This window comes from Poeciliopsis prolifica, unplaced genomic scaffold (assembly GCF_027474105.1).
Source record: "Poeciliopsis prolifica strain line A6 unplaced genomic scaffold, Auburn_PproV2 SCAFFOLD074, whole genome shotgun sequence".
Classification (NCBI taxonomy): domain Eukaryota; kingdom Metazoa; phylum Chordata; class Actinopteri; order Cyprinodontiformes; family Poeciliidae; genus Poeciliopsis; species Poeciliopsis prolifica.
Genome location: NW_026562449.1, coordinates 301,807 through 318,961, shown reverse-complemented (window position 1 = coordinate 318,961; position 17,155 = coordinate 301,807). Strand labels below are relative to the sequence as shown.

Genomic DNA, 17,155 nt, shown 5'->3' with positions numbered 1-17,155 from the left:
TCCAGGTGACCAGGATGGATGGAACAGTTGAATCATGTCCCTGCCTTAAGGTCACCCAGAGGTCATTTGGTTCCCAGAACAGTTACAATGACATCACTTTCTACAGGCTGAGCATGCCTATAGAGTGTGCTGAATCCAGATCCCCATCTTATGGCAGCCTGTTCTCACCAAAGAGGGTAACAGATACGACCATTAGATTAGCCATGCCTTCCACTGATCAAGACATGCTGCCACCATGACTCATCATAGTTGTTCTACATAATCATTGATCATCAACTAACAACATTTTGCTTAATATGTAAATTTGACTTATGCATTAGCTTCTTTTTTGCAAAATTCCCAATTCTGATTAAGTTTTTCTTCATGCATTTAGTTTAAATAGATCTCTGAAGGACTGTTGGTAGTAGACATTTCACCTCACCATCAATAGACAATATCTCTATTATTCCTGTAAACTACATCTAATTTCAAACACTTTCAGTCTTACTGAAAACTTGACATTTACTCAGTTCCTCTATTATTTCACTGTTAGAATTGACTAACAGTGAAATTGTTAGCCCTGATTTGTTGTCTTTGTCTCTCTGTAGGAGCTGGAGGATTTTGAAACTGTGTCAGACTTTGAAGTTTTGTTGAAGTCATCTCATGGTCCCAATGGTCCCAGTGGACATGACAGAGATGAATTCAACAACCACAAAGACTACACCCAGGAGAAGCCCTCCAAGCTAAAGCAACGGTAGCCTGCCTTGTCTTCAAATGTTATTATCCTTCAGATGATTACAATTTTATCATTTTAATCAACTTGTTTTAGTGAATAGGACTTTGTTCCTGTCTTTGTAATGAAATGGAAACTGAAGCCAGTGATGTGATTTGTCAGGTTCACACTGAAGAAAAACAAGCCAGACAACAGCTGTCCATCATCTACTCGCCTGTCAGAGGAAGTGGCGGTTGACGACAGAGAGGTCTACGAAGTCCTAATGCAAGCTTCTACTGTAAGACGACCAGACCTGCTTCTTCCTATAAGCAATGGCCTTATCACTCAAATGCAATCAGAGATAAACACACTTCAAGAACTCTGTACCCCATAGCTCTACTGCATATCTGCTAGTTGCAATACTATAGAACAGCAATGCTCCCACTTCACCTTTAAGACAATAGCACACATTTAAGGGCTGGGCCCAGCTTCCTCAGATCTTTTGACTGGGAATATCCTGTCTCAAAATTATCCTTGTCACATGCCAGGAATGCCTGGCAACTGTGACCCAAATACAATGACCCAAGAAGACCGTGATTTAATCCCAGTTACATAACTGAGATGATTTCATTGATCAGTGTGGTCTGTTTATGGATTCTTGTTCTTAGGCTGTTAAATGACAGAAGGTAAAGCTGAGCTGACTGAGCCTCTCTCTCCCTGTGCAGTACTACTATTCAGTGCGGATCTTCCCTGGTCAGGAGCCCAGCAGCGTGTGGGTTGGCTGGGTTACCTCTGACTTCCATCAGTATGACCCGAGCTTTGAGCTGAACAAAGTCCGAACTGTCACTGTTACCCTGGGAGATGAGAAAGGAAAGGTTCATGAGAGGTTAGTAAAGTCACAGATTTGTTGTGAACGTAGCTCTGTTCTCCTGTCTCTAATAACTCCACCTCAGCTAAATATGTTTTTTCAAGATATGTCATATCAGTGCTGTGCATGGGAAATAAAAAACGCTTTATATTTACCAGTTGTTTGAGAAAGTTAAACTCATGTTATACACATTTAAATATACAGCTTAAGATATTTCAAACTTTTATCTTTCCATGCAAAATAACTAAAGGCTTAAAATAATGAATCTCTAATGAATCTATATAATTTAAGTTTCATTTTCTGAAATGGGAAAAAAATGAGAGAAAAAAATCATTAAATTGTTGATGATATTCTGCTTATCTCTACACTGGTTTCTGAGGCGTCTGTTTACAGCGGTTTATATTCAACATGTGAGTCTAGATATTTTGGCTGAAGCACCTGGATTCTCCATCCATGGTTTTTTCATCAGAACACAGCAAGAAAAGAGTCAATGACTGCATAGGCTGGTGTTCTGATCTCATTATAAACAGTTTGTCTCATGGATTTAATGCTTCTGACCCACATGTAAGAAATGTTTCAAAGAGAGCAAACATGAGCCTTAAAAGTTTCATTTTAACATTTATTTTAAAACAGGCAATACAGAGTTTTCATAGATTTCCTTTAAGCTTTGTAAGAACTATGTTTGAAAGCTTGTGTTGCTTAAAATTTTTGTGTCATTATTGTAATACCAAAAAAATAATAAAATTAATAATTTAGAGACTACACGACTAATCTCCTGTTGTCAGTCAGGCTCTACGCAGTCTCAGTGTTTTTAATCTTCTATCTTTCCCAACAGCTGGATGTTGTGTACAGCGAGGATGTGTTTCTATATTTGTACAAAAATGTGTTCTGTGTTTTGTTCATTTAGTGATGATGAATACATTTAAGTCATTCAGAAGTAAGAACTAGAATTTTAGTTCCTCTATACATTTGTGTAGTTTGGATTGTTGATTTGAGGTTGAGGAGGGATTTAATCCTGATGTTAATCTAAAATTTTCTGTACTACTAAATGTCCTGCAGCATAAAGCGCAGTAACTGCTACATGGTGTGGGCTGGAGAGAGCAGTAGCCCAGGACAGGGTAGGAACAATAACGGCCTGGAGATCGGCTGCCTGGTGGACACAACAAACGGTCTGCTATCCTTCACAGCCAATGGGAAAGAGCTCAGCATGTACTACCAGGTACACACTGCACAAACACCAAATGTGTCTGCACCTTTTCACATTTTTCCACATCAAAAAGCTATTTTAGTGGCACTGGCTGTCTTTTTACTGTATAATGAACACACATGTTGGGTAGCAACACGCTACATGTTGGAGGCAATGTTATGTGTTTTACAGTCACGTATTACCATCTTATAGCACAATCAGGTAACTGTACCTTCAGTTGTTATAAAAATGCTGTATATAAAAAACAACTTAAAATAAAATTGACTTTGCAATTTGATGCCTTGAAATGGGCCTCTGTCTCTTTAAGAAGCTCTTTCTGACACTCAACCTTCAGTAGGTCATTACACCAGTTAGGCTGTTAACAGTTCTTAGGAACATTGAACTAAGAAGTAGCACCAGTAGAGGCTTTCATCTGCCTCAGCAGGCTGAAGGTTAGAGACCAGAAGAGAGATGAAAAAATAAAGTGATTGGCATCAGGCAGAAACAGTCAGTTAAAGAAATGGACAGTACGCCATGAGTCGTCCTCCACCAGCTTGAGACAAATGAAGCATAACCATTAAAATAGCTAGGTCAGTCTAAGTTTCACTACCACATCATGCCAAAGGACAGAATTTCACCTTCAAAAATAGAGGTTGAGGATTGTTTTCACTTCTGTCCTAATCATTTTTTGTAGTGCGTGTGGATGTATGTATAAATTAATAACAATATAAAAGGCAGACAATGTGCTGGTTTGAATGCACTAGAACTTGAATGGCCAGGAAAGCCTTGTCCTCTGTCAACAGGTGGAGCCCAGTACAAAACTGTTTCCAGCTGTTTTTGCCAAAGCTACCAGTCCCAACGTCTTCCAGTTTGAACTTGGACGGATTAAGGTATGTGGGAATCCACACTGGCAGAATCTGCAAGATAAATCCTTTTCTTCTTTTAGGAGTGTATTAATTACCCTGCTGTTGATATCATGATGCTGCCACCACTATGCTTAACTGTAAGAATGATAAAACTTCATCCAAACGTGACTCCTGCCACAGAGTTCAGTCTTTGTCTCATCAGACCAGAGAATCTTGTTAGGAGTGTCAGGAATCTTGCTTTAGCAGCAAGACTTCCGAAGGAGGTGGGAGGAAGAAATTAGTCTGTTTTTTTGCTGGCAGACTTCTAATATTTTTTTTCTTTTTTTCCCTGCCTGCTTGATGATAAAGCACAGAAAAATCAGATAAAATGTGGTGACTGTAGTGAGGTTAAACCCTCCTGAACATAAAACCCAGTGACACAAACACTTTTCTGTTAGACATGCATCATTTTGAACTTTTCAAAAGTATAACTTCTGGTTCATTAGCACTGATCCATTTTGAATGTAACTGCATCTGGATCTTTGTGGTTGGATCTAACAGTAAATAAAAGTCAAAACGTTTTAGTTTTTTGTGTTTGAAATAGATGTTTTTAGAAAATATTGTAACTATAGAAAATGGTGACCAATGACAAAACCTCTAATTCAGATAAAATAATTGAATTATTTATTTTTTTAATATTCATCAGCGTTGCCCAGGAAGCAACGTTTTTTGTTCAGGATGAAGGTGTGATGTGTTAATGCAGTTTGTGTGTCCTGGCAGAATGTGATGCCTCTGTCAGCCGGTTTGTTTAAAAGTGAGAGGAAGAACCCGGCTCCCCAGTGTCCCCCGCGCCTCCATGTACAGTTTCTCACTCCAGTGTTATGGAGCCGTGTTCCCAACCACTTCCTCAAGGTATGTCGAGGAGATGACCCTTCCATGCTTTTTTGTCAGATGAGATTTTCGAAGTGGCATACTAAATTCTAATGTAATCTGTATATATTTTACAATATATTAAGCTGTATTTGAGAAGGTTTTCATTCTCAGAATATGCCATTTTGATTTCTTGATTTTCTTCTTTTGTATGTGAGATAATATCTACCACAGTTACTATTAGCATAAAAAAATATAAAATAAAGGTGTTGGAGGAAAAAAATTTAATTGCGCTGACAAAATTAATTTCTTTGACTTTTTATTCCAATAGTTATAGCTGTGGTTTTACTTTGAGTTGAACAATCTGCTTAAGAAAACTGTCAATATAATTAATACCAAATTTTCAAACCTGCTGTAGATCCTACAGAGGAACCAATGGAAAGACCCAAACAAAAAGAGGCTGAGATTTTCTGTAGGGTGACTGGGCTCCACCTGTGAGACAGGACTGTCCCTCTGGATGGATGAATAATTCAGTGACTAAACCATGTTTACAGTCAGTCAAGGATTCTGACCTTTTTGGAACAAAGTACAGTCTCACTTATACAAACATAAGTGAAGAGATGTTACAAATTGGTGGCTCCTGAGGTTCCAGCTCAGGGTCCCAAGCTGCTTTGGGGTCCCAGGGTCCTGGGTGTTTGGCTGGTTGTTGAGTACACTTGGCTGACCTGAGTTTTCCTGCTCTTATCCTGCTGCGGGTGGGTGCCCGGTGGGACTGCTGGCCCTGGTCTCAGCTGTGGGGGTTGGAGCAGGAGCAGGACAGGACGGAGTCGGTTGGGGATTCATGCTGCTGCTTCGGCTCCTAAAATATGGTTCTAGGGTGTGCATTGATGTCGGAGTGCCTGGCTCCATTCTATGATTGTTCTACACAATCACAACAGCGGGGGGGCATGACCTGTGTTGGACTTGGCAGAAATGGACAGGACTGTTTTGTTTGACTTCCTTTTAATTCACATGGCAAGCTTGAATAGTTTTGTCTTGTTCGTCCAGGTTTCATCTTGCAGAGTGAATGATCGACACGGCTGGCAGGTCCAGTGTAGCGATCCCCTGCAGTTTATGTCTCTCCACATACCAGAGGAAAACAGGTGAACAGCCCTTATCTAAATAGCCACATTGGGATGTCAGTCCAGTCCCAGTCTGTCAGTACTGATGCAGGTAAATTGTGTTTGCCTCCCAGATCGGTGGATATCCTGGAGCTATCAGAGCAGAAGGACTTATTAAAGTTTCACTACCACACTCTCAGACTGTACTCTGCAATCTGCGCCTTGGGGAACAATAGAGTGGCTCATGCTCTGTGCTCTCACATCGATGAGGCTCAGCTCCTACAGGCTATAGAGAACAAGTACATGCCAGGTAACACACACAGCATGCAGCGCACAGTATTCGCCTGGAAGTTGTCTGCTGCCCTGCTATGCCTCACTGCTGCTTTTGAGCAACATTTCATACAATATGAGTTTCACTACCACCCTACATGTTGTAAACCGTCTGCACTTCTTCTAGATGTTGATTGAGAATCCACATTAATTCTCTTGGAAGTTAAACACAATTTTGTGAAGCTTTCTGAAAGCTGGAGACCATATTAAAACTAGTGGATTAATTACACTGCATGTAATTAATAGCAGGTAAGTCGAAAACCATACATCAACAAAAGAAGCAACATTTTCAAAATTGAAAATCCCTTTAGCTGCTAAGTTATTGAACAGACATACGCTCTCAAAGATAAACTGCTTTTAGCACATCTTGAACATAACAATAGTCTCCTCCAACGCCCAATCAGATCGATTTGGAAGCAGAAATGATCCCCTAGTGGGCCGTGGTCCATTACCGCTTTTTGTGGAAACCACTTCTATTAGAAAATGTGATTAATTGTGTTAAAATGTTTAACTCGTTAACTCTGAGTGATTCATTACATTCATTTTAACACATTGAAGCCCTGGTTTTACTTGAAACAGCAACCTAAAGCTGAATCCATTCTGAACATTTAACACAGCTTCTCTCTGATAAGTCAGCATTTGGTGAACAAATACATAAATGTGTTAAAGCTTACACACACATCCTTCATTTTATTCACTTCCAAACACATGGCTGGAACGAGGGAGCTTATTTTAACATCTGTGTTAAAAAAAACAGTTATGTTCAGGTCAAAGTTTACATTACTCAGTATAATGATTCATGATTGTTTTTTTTTGTTGTTGTTGTTTTTTAATAGAATGAATAACATCAATAGAAATCAAATAACCGAACAGACAAGCAAAACAAACATGAACTTACAAACATGTAGGTATACATTAAAAAGGGAACATTCAAAGCAAAACACAGAACATAGTTAATTGGTGTCAGAACAAAAATGAAACTGATTAATATGAATTAGAATATGCTGTTTTTCTTTTGATCTTGAAAGTTATTTTCTAATTTGAATTATTTTTCTATTCTCTAATTATTCTGTAATTAGAGAGTTACAGGGAGGCAGGGAAGAAAAAACAAAGGTGTCAAGCAAACAAAGAATAAATAAATGAAAGTATATGCCAGAATAAATAAAGGATAAGGATGAAACATTATCAGTTCTATTTGGCTCTCTCAGTTCCCTCCTCTCCCCTGGTCCTTGCCTCCACTATGGCATTGATTCACCAACAATGAAATGTCACGCAGAAATGTGGAATATACTTTATTGAAATATTCAAGTTGGTTTTGGTGTGTTGCTGACTGTTGTGGCCAGAGATTCGAGACAGTTTGGTGATTGTTTCTTTCCAGAAGATTTGTATTGGTGGACAGAGCCAGAATGCGGGGAGGTGATCATCAGTTGCATTAAGTGTACAGTGTGTGCAAATGTCTGATTTTATAAGTCCCATGACGTGCATCTTGTGCTGTGTGAGGTGTGTTCTATAAATTATTTATATTGCATCAATTGTATCTTGGTGTTGTTGGGGACGCTGAAAATGAAAATCAATAAAATAGAAAACTCCATAATCTCACCTACAACTCAAACACCCATATGGAATAATCCAGGTCTCACTGCAAATAAATCACTCAATCTGGAACTAAATGGAAGGAAAAAGGCATCACGTACCTCTACCACATCTTTGATGGTCGATGGTCATAACTTCCGAACATTGCAACAGTTCATTAATAAGTACAACATTGACAGGAAACAATTTCTTCAATATAATCAATTAAAGCAAGCCATCAAATCAAAAATAGACATCAATAAGTTTCACCGAGGATAACCAAACCTACTCAGTAGCATCAATAAGGTTGCAAAGTCTCCAAAAACACTCTCAAAACTATCCAAACTAATATTTTCAACCAATAATGCACCTCAGATTCCAATCACTAAATAATTTGGAATCCATTAGTGATTCCAATCAATTTTGGAATAATGTTAGCCATAACATTTTCAGCGGTACTCATGAATATGTCTAATGACGCTTGTGTGCAACTGTAAATTCAGACAAGAATCTGGTGCGTTTCTCTGCAGGTTTGCTTCGTGCGGGCTACTATGACCTCCTCATCGACATCCACCTGAGGAGCTATGCAACAGCTCGGCTGATGATGAATAATGAATACATTGTGCCCATGACACATGAAACAAAAAGCATCACTCTGTTTCCAGACGACCTGAAGAAGCATGGCCTGCCAGGCATCGGACTCAGCACATCCCTGAGACCCAGAATGCACTTCTCCTGTCCAAGCTTTATACGTGCGACTGAGTCCTCGTGCCATGACAACGGAAACAGTGGACCAGGAAGTTGTTTCCAGTACAGCCCCGAGTTCCCTTTAGATATTTTAAAAGTGAAAACTATCGAGATGCTGACAGAGGCAGTGCGGGAGGGAAGCATGCATGTTCGGGATCCAGTAGGGGGCAGCACAGAGTTGCTATTTGTCCCTCTTATCAAGCTGGTCTACACCATGCTCATCATGGGAATTTTCCAAAATGGAGATCTAAAGAACATTCTCCAACTCATTGAACCATCTGTGTTCTCTGAACCAAGAGACGGGCAGGAAGAGCTTCCCAGAGAACTGGAGAAGAACGTGGAAACAGCTGGAAGAGGAGAGGATGAAGGGAGGAACCTTCCGAAGGAGGGGCTGCTGCAGATGAAGCTGCCAGAGCCCGTTAAACTGCAGGTGATCACAATCAGTTTGTCCTGTTCAGTGCTGCTGAGCAAGTGGTTATACCTAACATTACAGTTCAACAAAGAAAGACCAAGGTGATCTTGTTGAAAAGAATTATAAGCCCTGGAAAGCACTTCAAGCTTCAACTTAATCACCTGAGTTCAAACAACAAAAATCTATGAAACGTTTCAATCTTTTTTTGAAGATTAAAAAAAAGATTATTATTAAAAATGATCACGTTAAAAAATGCGTCTACAGAGGCTAGAGCTGAGCATCATTACACAGTTAAATGCCTTCGAAAGCGGACCCGTTTTTTTTTCATCTGTTTTGACTTGCACATGGAGCTTATCCTTTCAGATCCATCCTGTAGTACAAAAAAAAAGAAAATGAGTTTAACACTTTTATATCAGAGTTTTCAACATTTGCAACTTTTTAATCATTTTTTTATCAAGTTCCTCTTGTTACCAAAGTCTCTATTGAGAACATAAAAGTATAAAGTATTAAAGTTGGGTGTAACATCTTTAGCACTAGCATTAAATATGAAGAACATAAAAGCTCATATCATGTTTACTGCTGCGTAGTCTCTGGTATATGCTTCATGATTATTCAAAATATACAATAATCAATTTAATTTATTCATTTACTTATGCACCTATATGACTCACCACACTTTGTTTCATCCACTGTACTTCAAAATACTCACAATGTAGTGTTTAATAACCACTACATGGTTATAAACTCAGTGACTTCTTTCAGTGGTTGAGCCGCTGGAACAGATTCCCAGACTTTTGTGATCATCCATCTTTTGGTGATAACTATGAAATGAAAGTTACAAACTGTTGATGAGTGAAAGAACCAGATTACAGCAATTTCCTTTGCAACTCTGCATGATTAACAGCAAAGTGTAGAACAGGTGTCTGTTTTTTTCAGGCTCACTGAAGCAGAAAAACGCCTAAAACATGCAGGGCAGTGAGCCTTGGACTATAAAATCACTTTCAAACATAGAATGTCTGTGGATGGTGCTGACTGTTGTCCATTTGGGTGTGTGTGTGTGTGTGTGTAGATGTGCCATGTTTTGCAGTACCTATGTGACTGCCAGGTGCGCCATCGTATCGAGGCGGTGGTGGCCTTCTCCGATGACTTTGTTGCTTGTCTCCAAGACAACCAGCGCTTTCGCTACAATGAAGTGATGCTGGCTCTAAACATGTCTGCTGCACTCACTGCCAAGAAAACCAAAGAGTTCAGATCTCCTCCACAGGAACAGGTAGGAAAATCACCATGGCAACATGTCACTCATTGTGGTCTTAAAGTTGGAGAAGAGGGGAACCTGAAAATGATCCTGGAAAAACTAGTAGGCCTCATCAACTTCACTTGAAATTTGTCCATTGAAGATCGAAGAAAGAATTTCAGCCTGAAAAGAGACGTCATCCTTCATTTCAAAGGATTGTTTGTTTCAAAGTAACTCCAAATAATACTTAGTTCAAAAGCAGCCAAGTCCAAAGGGAAACTTAAAAAACAGATTTTGATTAAGATCTGAGTAAATGTTTCCGAGCACAGTTTCATAGGTTTCATCTTACTATCACTGTGTACTGTTAGTACAAAATCCAAACCATGGTTCATATTAAATGAATGTAAACTATCATAAACTGGTTTTTGTTCATGAGAACAGTTATCATGCTTTTCTATTATTTTCCAAGATCAACATGCTGCTGAACTTCAAGGATGACAAGCAGGAATGTCCCTGTCCGGAATATATCCGGGAGCAGCTACTGGACTTCCATGAAGATCTGATGAGACACTGTGGTCTGTCTCACACCCTCCGAACAAACAAAACATTTTCATACTAATGAACTGCAACTAATGGTTGCATTGTGTGGATCCTGTGTAGAACTGGACGAGGAGAGAGGAATAGATGGGGACAGTGACTACACCATTCGAGGTCGTCTCATGTCGCTGGTGGAGAAGGTGTCCTACCTGAAGAAGAAGATGGGCAGCCTGCCCAAGGAAAAAAAGGACAGGAAGCCCAGTAAGGTCTAATTTATACAGATCAGAAAACACTGAGCCTGATAAAGTGTTCCTCCCATAGCATGATTCGGCCACCTCCGTATTTGACCACAGGTTTGGTATTTTAGGGTGCGCCCGAAAACCTCAACCATGTGTTTGGCATTTCCAGGTTTGCTTGGAAGGCAAACAGTTCAGTTTTGGTCTTCTCTGATCAACACTTTTTCTTCCTCTTGGTTTATATCATCACTAAGGAGATTTGCTCTTTTGAAATGAACTTAATTTTGACAGAACCGTCAAGCACCATAGCTCACAGGAATCATACATACAGGAATCATCCATTCAGTTTCATCTTACCTATCGGTGCATACTGTTAGTACATCTTTGTAAAGTTGGAAATATAGCATATACAAAAGTGTAAAAGTTTGACATTATGTTTTGCCATCAGTTTCATTTACTTCAATTCAGTTCCATTTTTTCTCCTTCCACAGGTACCTTACAGCAGCTTATCTCTGACACGATGGTGCGCTGGGCTCAGGAGTCGGTTATAGAGGATCCAGAGCTAGTGAGAGCCATGTTTGTCCTTCTGCACCGCCAGTATGATGGAATTGGAGGACAGGTGTGTCTGTGTCAGTCTTCTTTTACTAAATACTGGTAGAAAGTTAGAAAAATTTCTGTCGAGGCACATGTCAACAGTAACGAAATATTATGTTTATCTATAAATGAAACTTTAAATATTTTTGGAGAATCAGCAGTTTTAACACAGCAGTCATTTAGAAACACTAGTGCATTAGACATAAGAAAACCACAACTTTTTATGAAATGTTTTTAACTTAAGTAGTCACTTTTTCCCTTATATTTTTTTCTGTTTAATCTTGTTTGTTTTTAAGTTCTTTTTCAAATATTTTTGACGTTTCTCCAAAGCTCTTTGAATTGTCTTGTACATGTTGTTCACAAATATTATTGCCTCACAGCTTACTAATTATTACACATCAATGATAACTAAAGTAAAAACTAAGATTTAGTTTAGTTCATTTAGTTCATAACTATAGCTAGTCAATTAACAGCAACTGGGTTTAGTGAATCCAATGTGCCAGTTACATAAAAACGTAGACGACTTGTTGAGCTGGTCACTTACTGCGATAGGACACAGCGTCCTCCATATTGAATGGTGTAGACCTGCCAGAAAGCTAATACTAGTAAATGGACCGAACTTTATAAAGCTCCGTTCTACAAAGTATTTTAAGTTGATGCCTAACACTGACACACATTAACATGTGAAAATGAAAGTAAGCACTAAAGACAATGATTCTAACTTTTTTATGTGATTATTTAATTGTTTTGGGGGGGTTTCTGAAAAAAAGAGCACAATGTTTACATTACATAATCTCCCTTTTATATCTTGAAATTTTTAATTTCAATATATGAAGACAAAAACATGATTTCCTTTTAATTTTTAAGTATTTTACTATAAATTATTTTTATTTTATTACATATATCTATCTTGGTGCCCTAATACTTAAGATTCAGATATTTCACTTAAAATCCATAAAAACTGAAGGAAAAAAAATACACAAACATATATCAATACAAGAAATTGTTTGTGTAGGAGCAAACTTTAAAAAAAAAAAACAGATTCATTCTGCTGTTAAAATGCTATTATGGACAAATACACTTGTAAAAATGTTTTCTTTCATTCTTACATGTGAAAGGTAATGCCAGTGGATCCAGTTTGTTCTGTAAAACAGTTTAAACAAACCCTCACAGCATATGAATAATGGATCACTCTATTCCACAACCAAGATGGTGGCAACGTCACATAGGACTCTAGAACTCACTTAGCGTTCAATGAGGATTCCACCTATTCATTTGATGTCTATGTGGATGTGATGTGTGTGTGGTCTGCACGTCTGTTACATGTGTGCACTGTGTCTGTGTGATTGTTCAGGTTCGAGCTCTTCCTAAAGCCTACACTATCAACTCCGTATCCATAGAGGACACTATCAACCTGCTGGCTGCCCTGGGTCAGATCCGCTCTCTGCTGAGCGTCCGGATGGGCAGAGAGGAGGAGAAGCTGATGATCAGAGGTCTTGGGTATGGCCTGAACCTTGACCTGGAATGACTTTGAGACTTTGCCCCTGGGAAACATGTTGACAGTACTATTGTGCAGAACATTTATTTAGCAGATGCAGGGAAGCTGACCAACAGGGCTGGACCAAGCCTCCATTGGGCCCTAAGCTGCTGCTTAGGCCTTGGGCCAGCCCTGCTGACCAGAGTCAACGGGGAAATGTTTCATTCTAAATTAAAAACATTCCCAGAAAGAAACGCATCTATGTTGACTAGAGACTGTAGTAGAAAATCATCTTACAGCTGTGTGATAACTTTACAAATAGATCCAGAGTAATGATGGAATTTATGAGTTTGAAGCATAAGTCAAAGCCCACACCTAAATCCAACATGAAATCTGCAATATCATTTGAAAACTGATTTTCAGACACTCCTTTGAATCTGACTGAGCTTGAACTCAAAGGTCTGATAAAGGTATAATTTTCTGTATTATCTGTCAAACTGGTAGAAACTAATAGCTTGAAATGCAGTATTGACTCTAGAACTGTGCAATGAAAATATAATCCAAGCATTTTAATTATCAAAAGTAGAAATAAAATTAGACATAATTTAAAACATTTTTATGAATGAAAACTGAAACATGCAGTATGTGAAAGTATTCAGTGCAACCAATTTCCTTCAGAAGTTGCCACATGATTGCTAATGATTAAATATATTGAATGTAATCTAATCTCTGAATAAATCCAGCTGCTCTGTGACACCTCAGTGTTTCAGAGAATATTAGAGAGCAAACGGCTTTAAAAAGCTTTAAAAATAAAAGCAAAAAAGTTTCTGTGCAGAGGCAAGAAGGAATTTTAAAGAAAGTGCTTACTCAGTGTCCAGAACTAAAAGGAGTTTGGCATTGAAAAAGTTTCCTTTTTCTGCAGTGATATCATGAACAACAAGGTGTTCTACCAGCATCCCAACCTGATGAGAGCTCTGGGCATGCATGAGACGGTCATGGAGGTCATGGTTAATGTTCTCAGTGGAGGAGACACCAAGGTAGGCAGGCTGAAAAGTCTCAAAAAGCAAATAAATGTACACCGTGTTCCAAATTATTATGCAAGCAGTATTTTCTCAGATTTTCTTAAATGGTCAATGCAAATGACGGTCAGTATAATTTTCAAGTTATGAACCATGACAGTATAAATCAAATTTTACTGAACAAAGCTCCCCAGGAGAACAATATTTTTTCCAAAGATAAAAAAACTCAAAATGCACTGTTCCAAAATATTATGCACAGCAGATTTTCTAAGCATTTTATGGATTATAAAAAACTACAAATGTTCATTCTTTGAATGTGCAGCATTAAGTGGTCACATGTACTAATATCAAAAGCTATTTCAATCAAAAACATCTTAAAAGACCGAGTTACATGTTAACATAGGACCCTTATTGATATCATTAGCAAAATTCTTGCATCCATTGAACTTGTGAGTTTGTAGAAAGTTTCTGCTTGAATCTCTTTGCAGGATGTCAGAAAACCTTCCCAGAGCTGCTGTTTTGATATTAACTGCATCCCACCCTCAGATCTTGAGCTTGAGGACACTCCAAAGGTTCTTAATAGGGTTGAGGTCAGAGGAGGACGGTGACCACACCATGAGTTTCTCCCTTTTTATGCCCATAGCTGCCAATAACACAATGGTATTCCTTGCAGCATGAGATGGTGAATTGTCATGCAAGAAGATGATTTTGCTGCGAAAGGTACGGCTCTTTTTTTTGAGCCATGAAAGAAAGTGATTCGTCAGAAAGTCTATATACTTTGCTGAGGTCATTTTCACACCTTCAGGGACTCTGAAGGACCCGACCAGCTCTCGCCCCATGATTTTGGCCCCAAAAATGACTCCACCATCTCCTTGCTGATGTCACAGCCGTGTTGGGACGTGGTGGCCATCTGCCACCAATGCACTACTATATCCATCTAGACCATTCGGGGTTGCACAGCAGTCATCAGTGAACAAGCCTGTTTGAAAATTAATCTTCATGTATGGCTGGGCCCACTGCGAGCATTTCTGTTAGTGAGCTGGTTAGGGGTTGAATAATTGGTTAGGGGCCAAGTTGTAGGTTCATGCACCGCAAGCCTCTGGAGGATTCTCCACCTTGAAGTTCCAGAGGGACCAGCAGCTTCAAATAACCGTTTACTGCTTTGTAAGGGCATTTTAACAGCTGCTTTCTTAATCTGATGAATTTGTCTAACAGAAACCTTCTTCATTATGCCTTTATCTGTACAAATCCATCTTTGTTCTGAGTCAGCCACAAATCTCTTCACAGTATAACGCTTCAGTTTTGGTTAAATATCTAATGTTTTCATATCTTGTCATACGGCACTTTTCATTTTCTCTTTCCCATATTGCTTGAAACCTCTTGCCTGCCTAATAATGTAGAACATCCTTCTTAAGTAGATTTTATTTAATTGAACTCACCAGACAAAGTGATCAACCCAGATCTCTGAAATCAATTATAGTAATTCAAAGAGCCCTGACATACAATAACATCTATAAATTTATTAGAGCAACAAAAAATGTAATCTTTATGACACTTAAATCCAATTTGCATGATAATATGGAACACAATGTACATATGCGTAACAAGGTAGTGTTTTATTTTTTTTATACACACACTTTTTTTGTGTGGTTAAATGTGTTTACAGGAAATCACCTTCCCTAAAATGGTGGCCAACTGTTGTCGGTTTTTATGCTACTTCTGCCGAATCAGCCGGCAGAATCAGAAGGCCATGTTTGACCATCTGAGCTACCTGCTGGAGAACAGCAGCGTAGGCCTTGGTGAGTAATAGAACTAACCACGTTAGCTAACAGTTAACTGTGAATGGACTATAGAAAGTTTCTTTAGGCTTTCCTGCAATGGATTGGTGACCTGTCTAGGGTGACCCCGCCTCTTGCCCATTGGAGGAATAAGGTTTAAGAAAATTAATAGATGGACTTGAGGAAATTGATAGATGGACTTTAGTTTTCAGTAATTTTACTGGTATGTATAATAGGAACCAAACCTGCAAAGGTATGAAGTTTTGGAGGGAAGACGTTGCCCTGCCCATTTAACAAAACTTCTCCTTCTAACTAGAAACAAGAAAACAAACTTACCTACAAGGAAAAAACCTACAATAAGAATATTCTCTGGCTAAGACCAACACAGGAGAACGTTATTGAGGATGAAAGGGCCATGGAACATCATTTTCCAGATGACTTAACCAAATCAGTTACATTTTTGTACGTTTAAATGAAAGATGAAACAAGTTTGCTTAATTGATCAGTGCAGATCAAAGATTATGGGGAAGCATGGTGATGGCAATGACTGCTACAACACATTTCAGCTCTGACATGTTCAGAAGGAAAATGTTAAAAACAAAATGTAAACATGTTCTTTCTTTATCTGATGCTGCTAGTGCTCCTGCTCTCCGTTCTTCTGTTCTCCATCTCTCCTCTCTTTTCTCAGCCTCTCCTTCCATGCGTGGATCCACTCCTCTGGACGTGGCTGCAGCATCAGTCATGGATAACAATGAACTGGCTCTGGCTCTAAGAGAACCAGAGCTGGAAAAGGTGATTTTTACAAATGCATTTATATAAGCATCCATGTGTCCTCCTCCATCTACAGTAAGTCCAATATATCATGGCTGTTCACTACCTGTCCCTAATCGATTCAAATAAAACTGGATTTACTTTAACCAAATTCATCTCCAAACTAAAAATCCTACAACTTTCCCAAAGCCCTATCAGTCCACCACTGGGCGATCTCACTGGAATAAAATGAGATTCATTCAGTAACGAAAACCAGAAATCTACTGTGGCATCATCAATTGTTTGGAATATAAATATATTTATATTTTGCCGCAATGCACTTTAACCTTTTCAGTCAGTTTTTAGCAACTACAGTTTCTAAAGATATTTTTTTCTGTGATTAATTGATTTGTAATACATAAAAAAATCTTCAATTTGTAGAAAATAAGAGAAAGTAAAATTTTGAATGTATTTTATCATGTAGGAATAAAACATAATAAAACCTGAAACCAGTTTTCAATAGTGTATTTAAATAAATGTATTCTGAATCCAGGTCAATTACACAAAGGCAACTTCCTCCAAATAGATGGCTCTGATTTGAGCTTAAACTGAGTTTGACTGAAAAAATATTATCCTGGCCAAATTTGACACTATTTGCTCCAAAGCAGCTGAAATTATGCAAAGTAAATAAATAAATAAATAAAAGTTAAAAGAACAAAAAGATGCTAAAGGAGAAAGGAGAGTTCATTTCTGTCATTACTGCAAAGTGATCCATGAATCCAGAGCAGATAAGGAACATAATAACTGAAAACTAGAGGAACGCTCAGCACTAATTTGTAATCAGGCTTCAGAACCAGTTCAGCCCAATAGATCCTTGCACACAGCTATCATAATCAGGAATTAATCTTT

At 38.5% G+C, this 17,155-nt stretch overlaps 1 protein-coding gene across 1 annotated transcript in view; it reads left to right on the top strand.

The window, feature by feature from the left end:
- ryr2a (ryanodine receptor 2a (cardiac)) overlaps positions 1–17,155 on the top strand; it is a 121,935-nt gene that overhangs the window by 48,458 nt on the left and 56,322 nt on the right. Inside the window, exons 30-47 of the mRNA XM_055021221.1 lie at positions 6–176; positions 588–733; positions 875–989; positions 1,417–1,577; positions 2,619–2,778; positions 3,549–3,635; positions 4,371–4,502; positions 5,508–5,602; positions 5,695–5,870; positions 7,993–8,639; positions 9,691–9,891; positions 10,325–10,430; positions 10,516–10,653; positions 11,120–11,247; positions 12,577–12,722; positions 13,622–13,736; positions 15,385–15,517; positions 16,185–16,288. Of these exons, the coding sequence (XP_054877196.1) occupies positions 6–176; positions 588–733; positions 875–989; positions 1,417–1,577; positions 2,619–2,778; positions 3,549–3,635; positions 4,371–4,502; positions 5,508–5,602; positions 5,695–5,870; positions 7,993–8,639; positions 9,691–9,891; positions 10,325–10,430; positions 10,516–10,653; positions 11,120–11,247; positions 12,577–12,722; positions 13,622–13,736; positions 15,385–15,517; positions 16,185–16,288 (2,961 nt within the window). The remainder of the gene's footprint in view (positions 1–5; positions 177–587; positions 734–874; positions 990–1,416; positions 1,578–2,618; positions 2,779–3,548; positions 3,636–4,370; positions 4,503–5,507; positions 5,603–5,694; positions 5,871–7,992; positions 8,640–9,690; positions 9,892–10,324; positions 10,431–10,515; positions 10,654–11,119; positions 11,248–12,576; positions 12,723–13,621; positions 13,737–15,384; positions 15,518–16,184; positions 16,289–17,155) is intronic.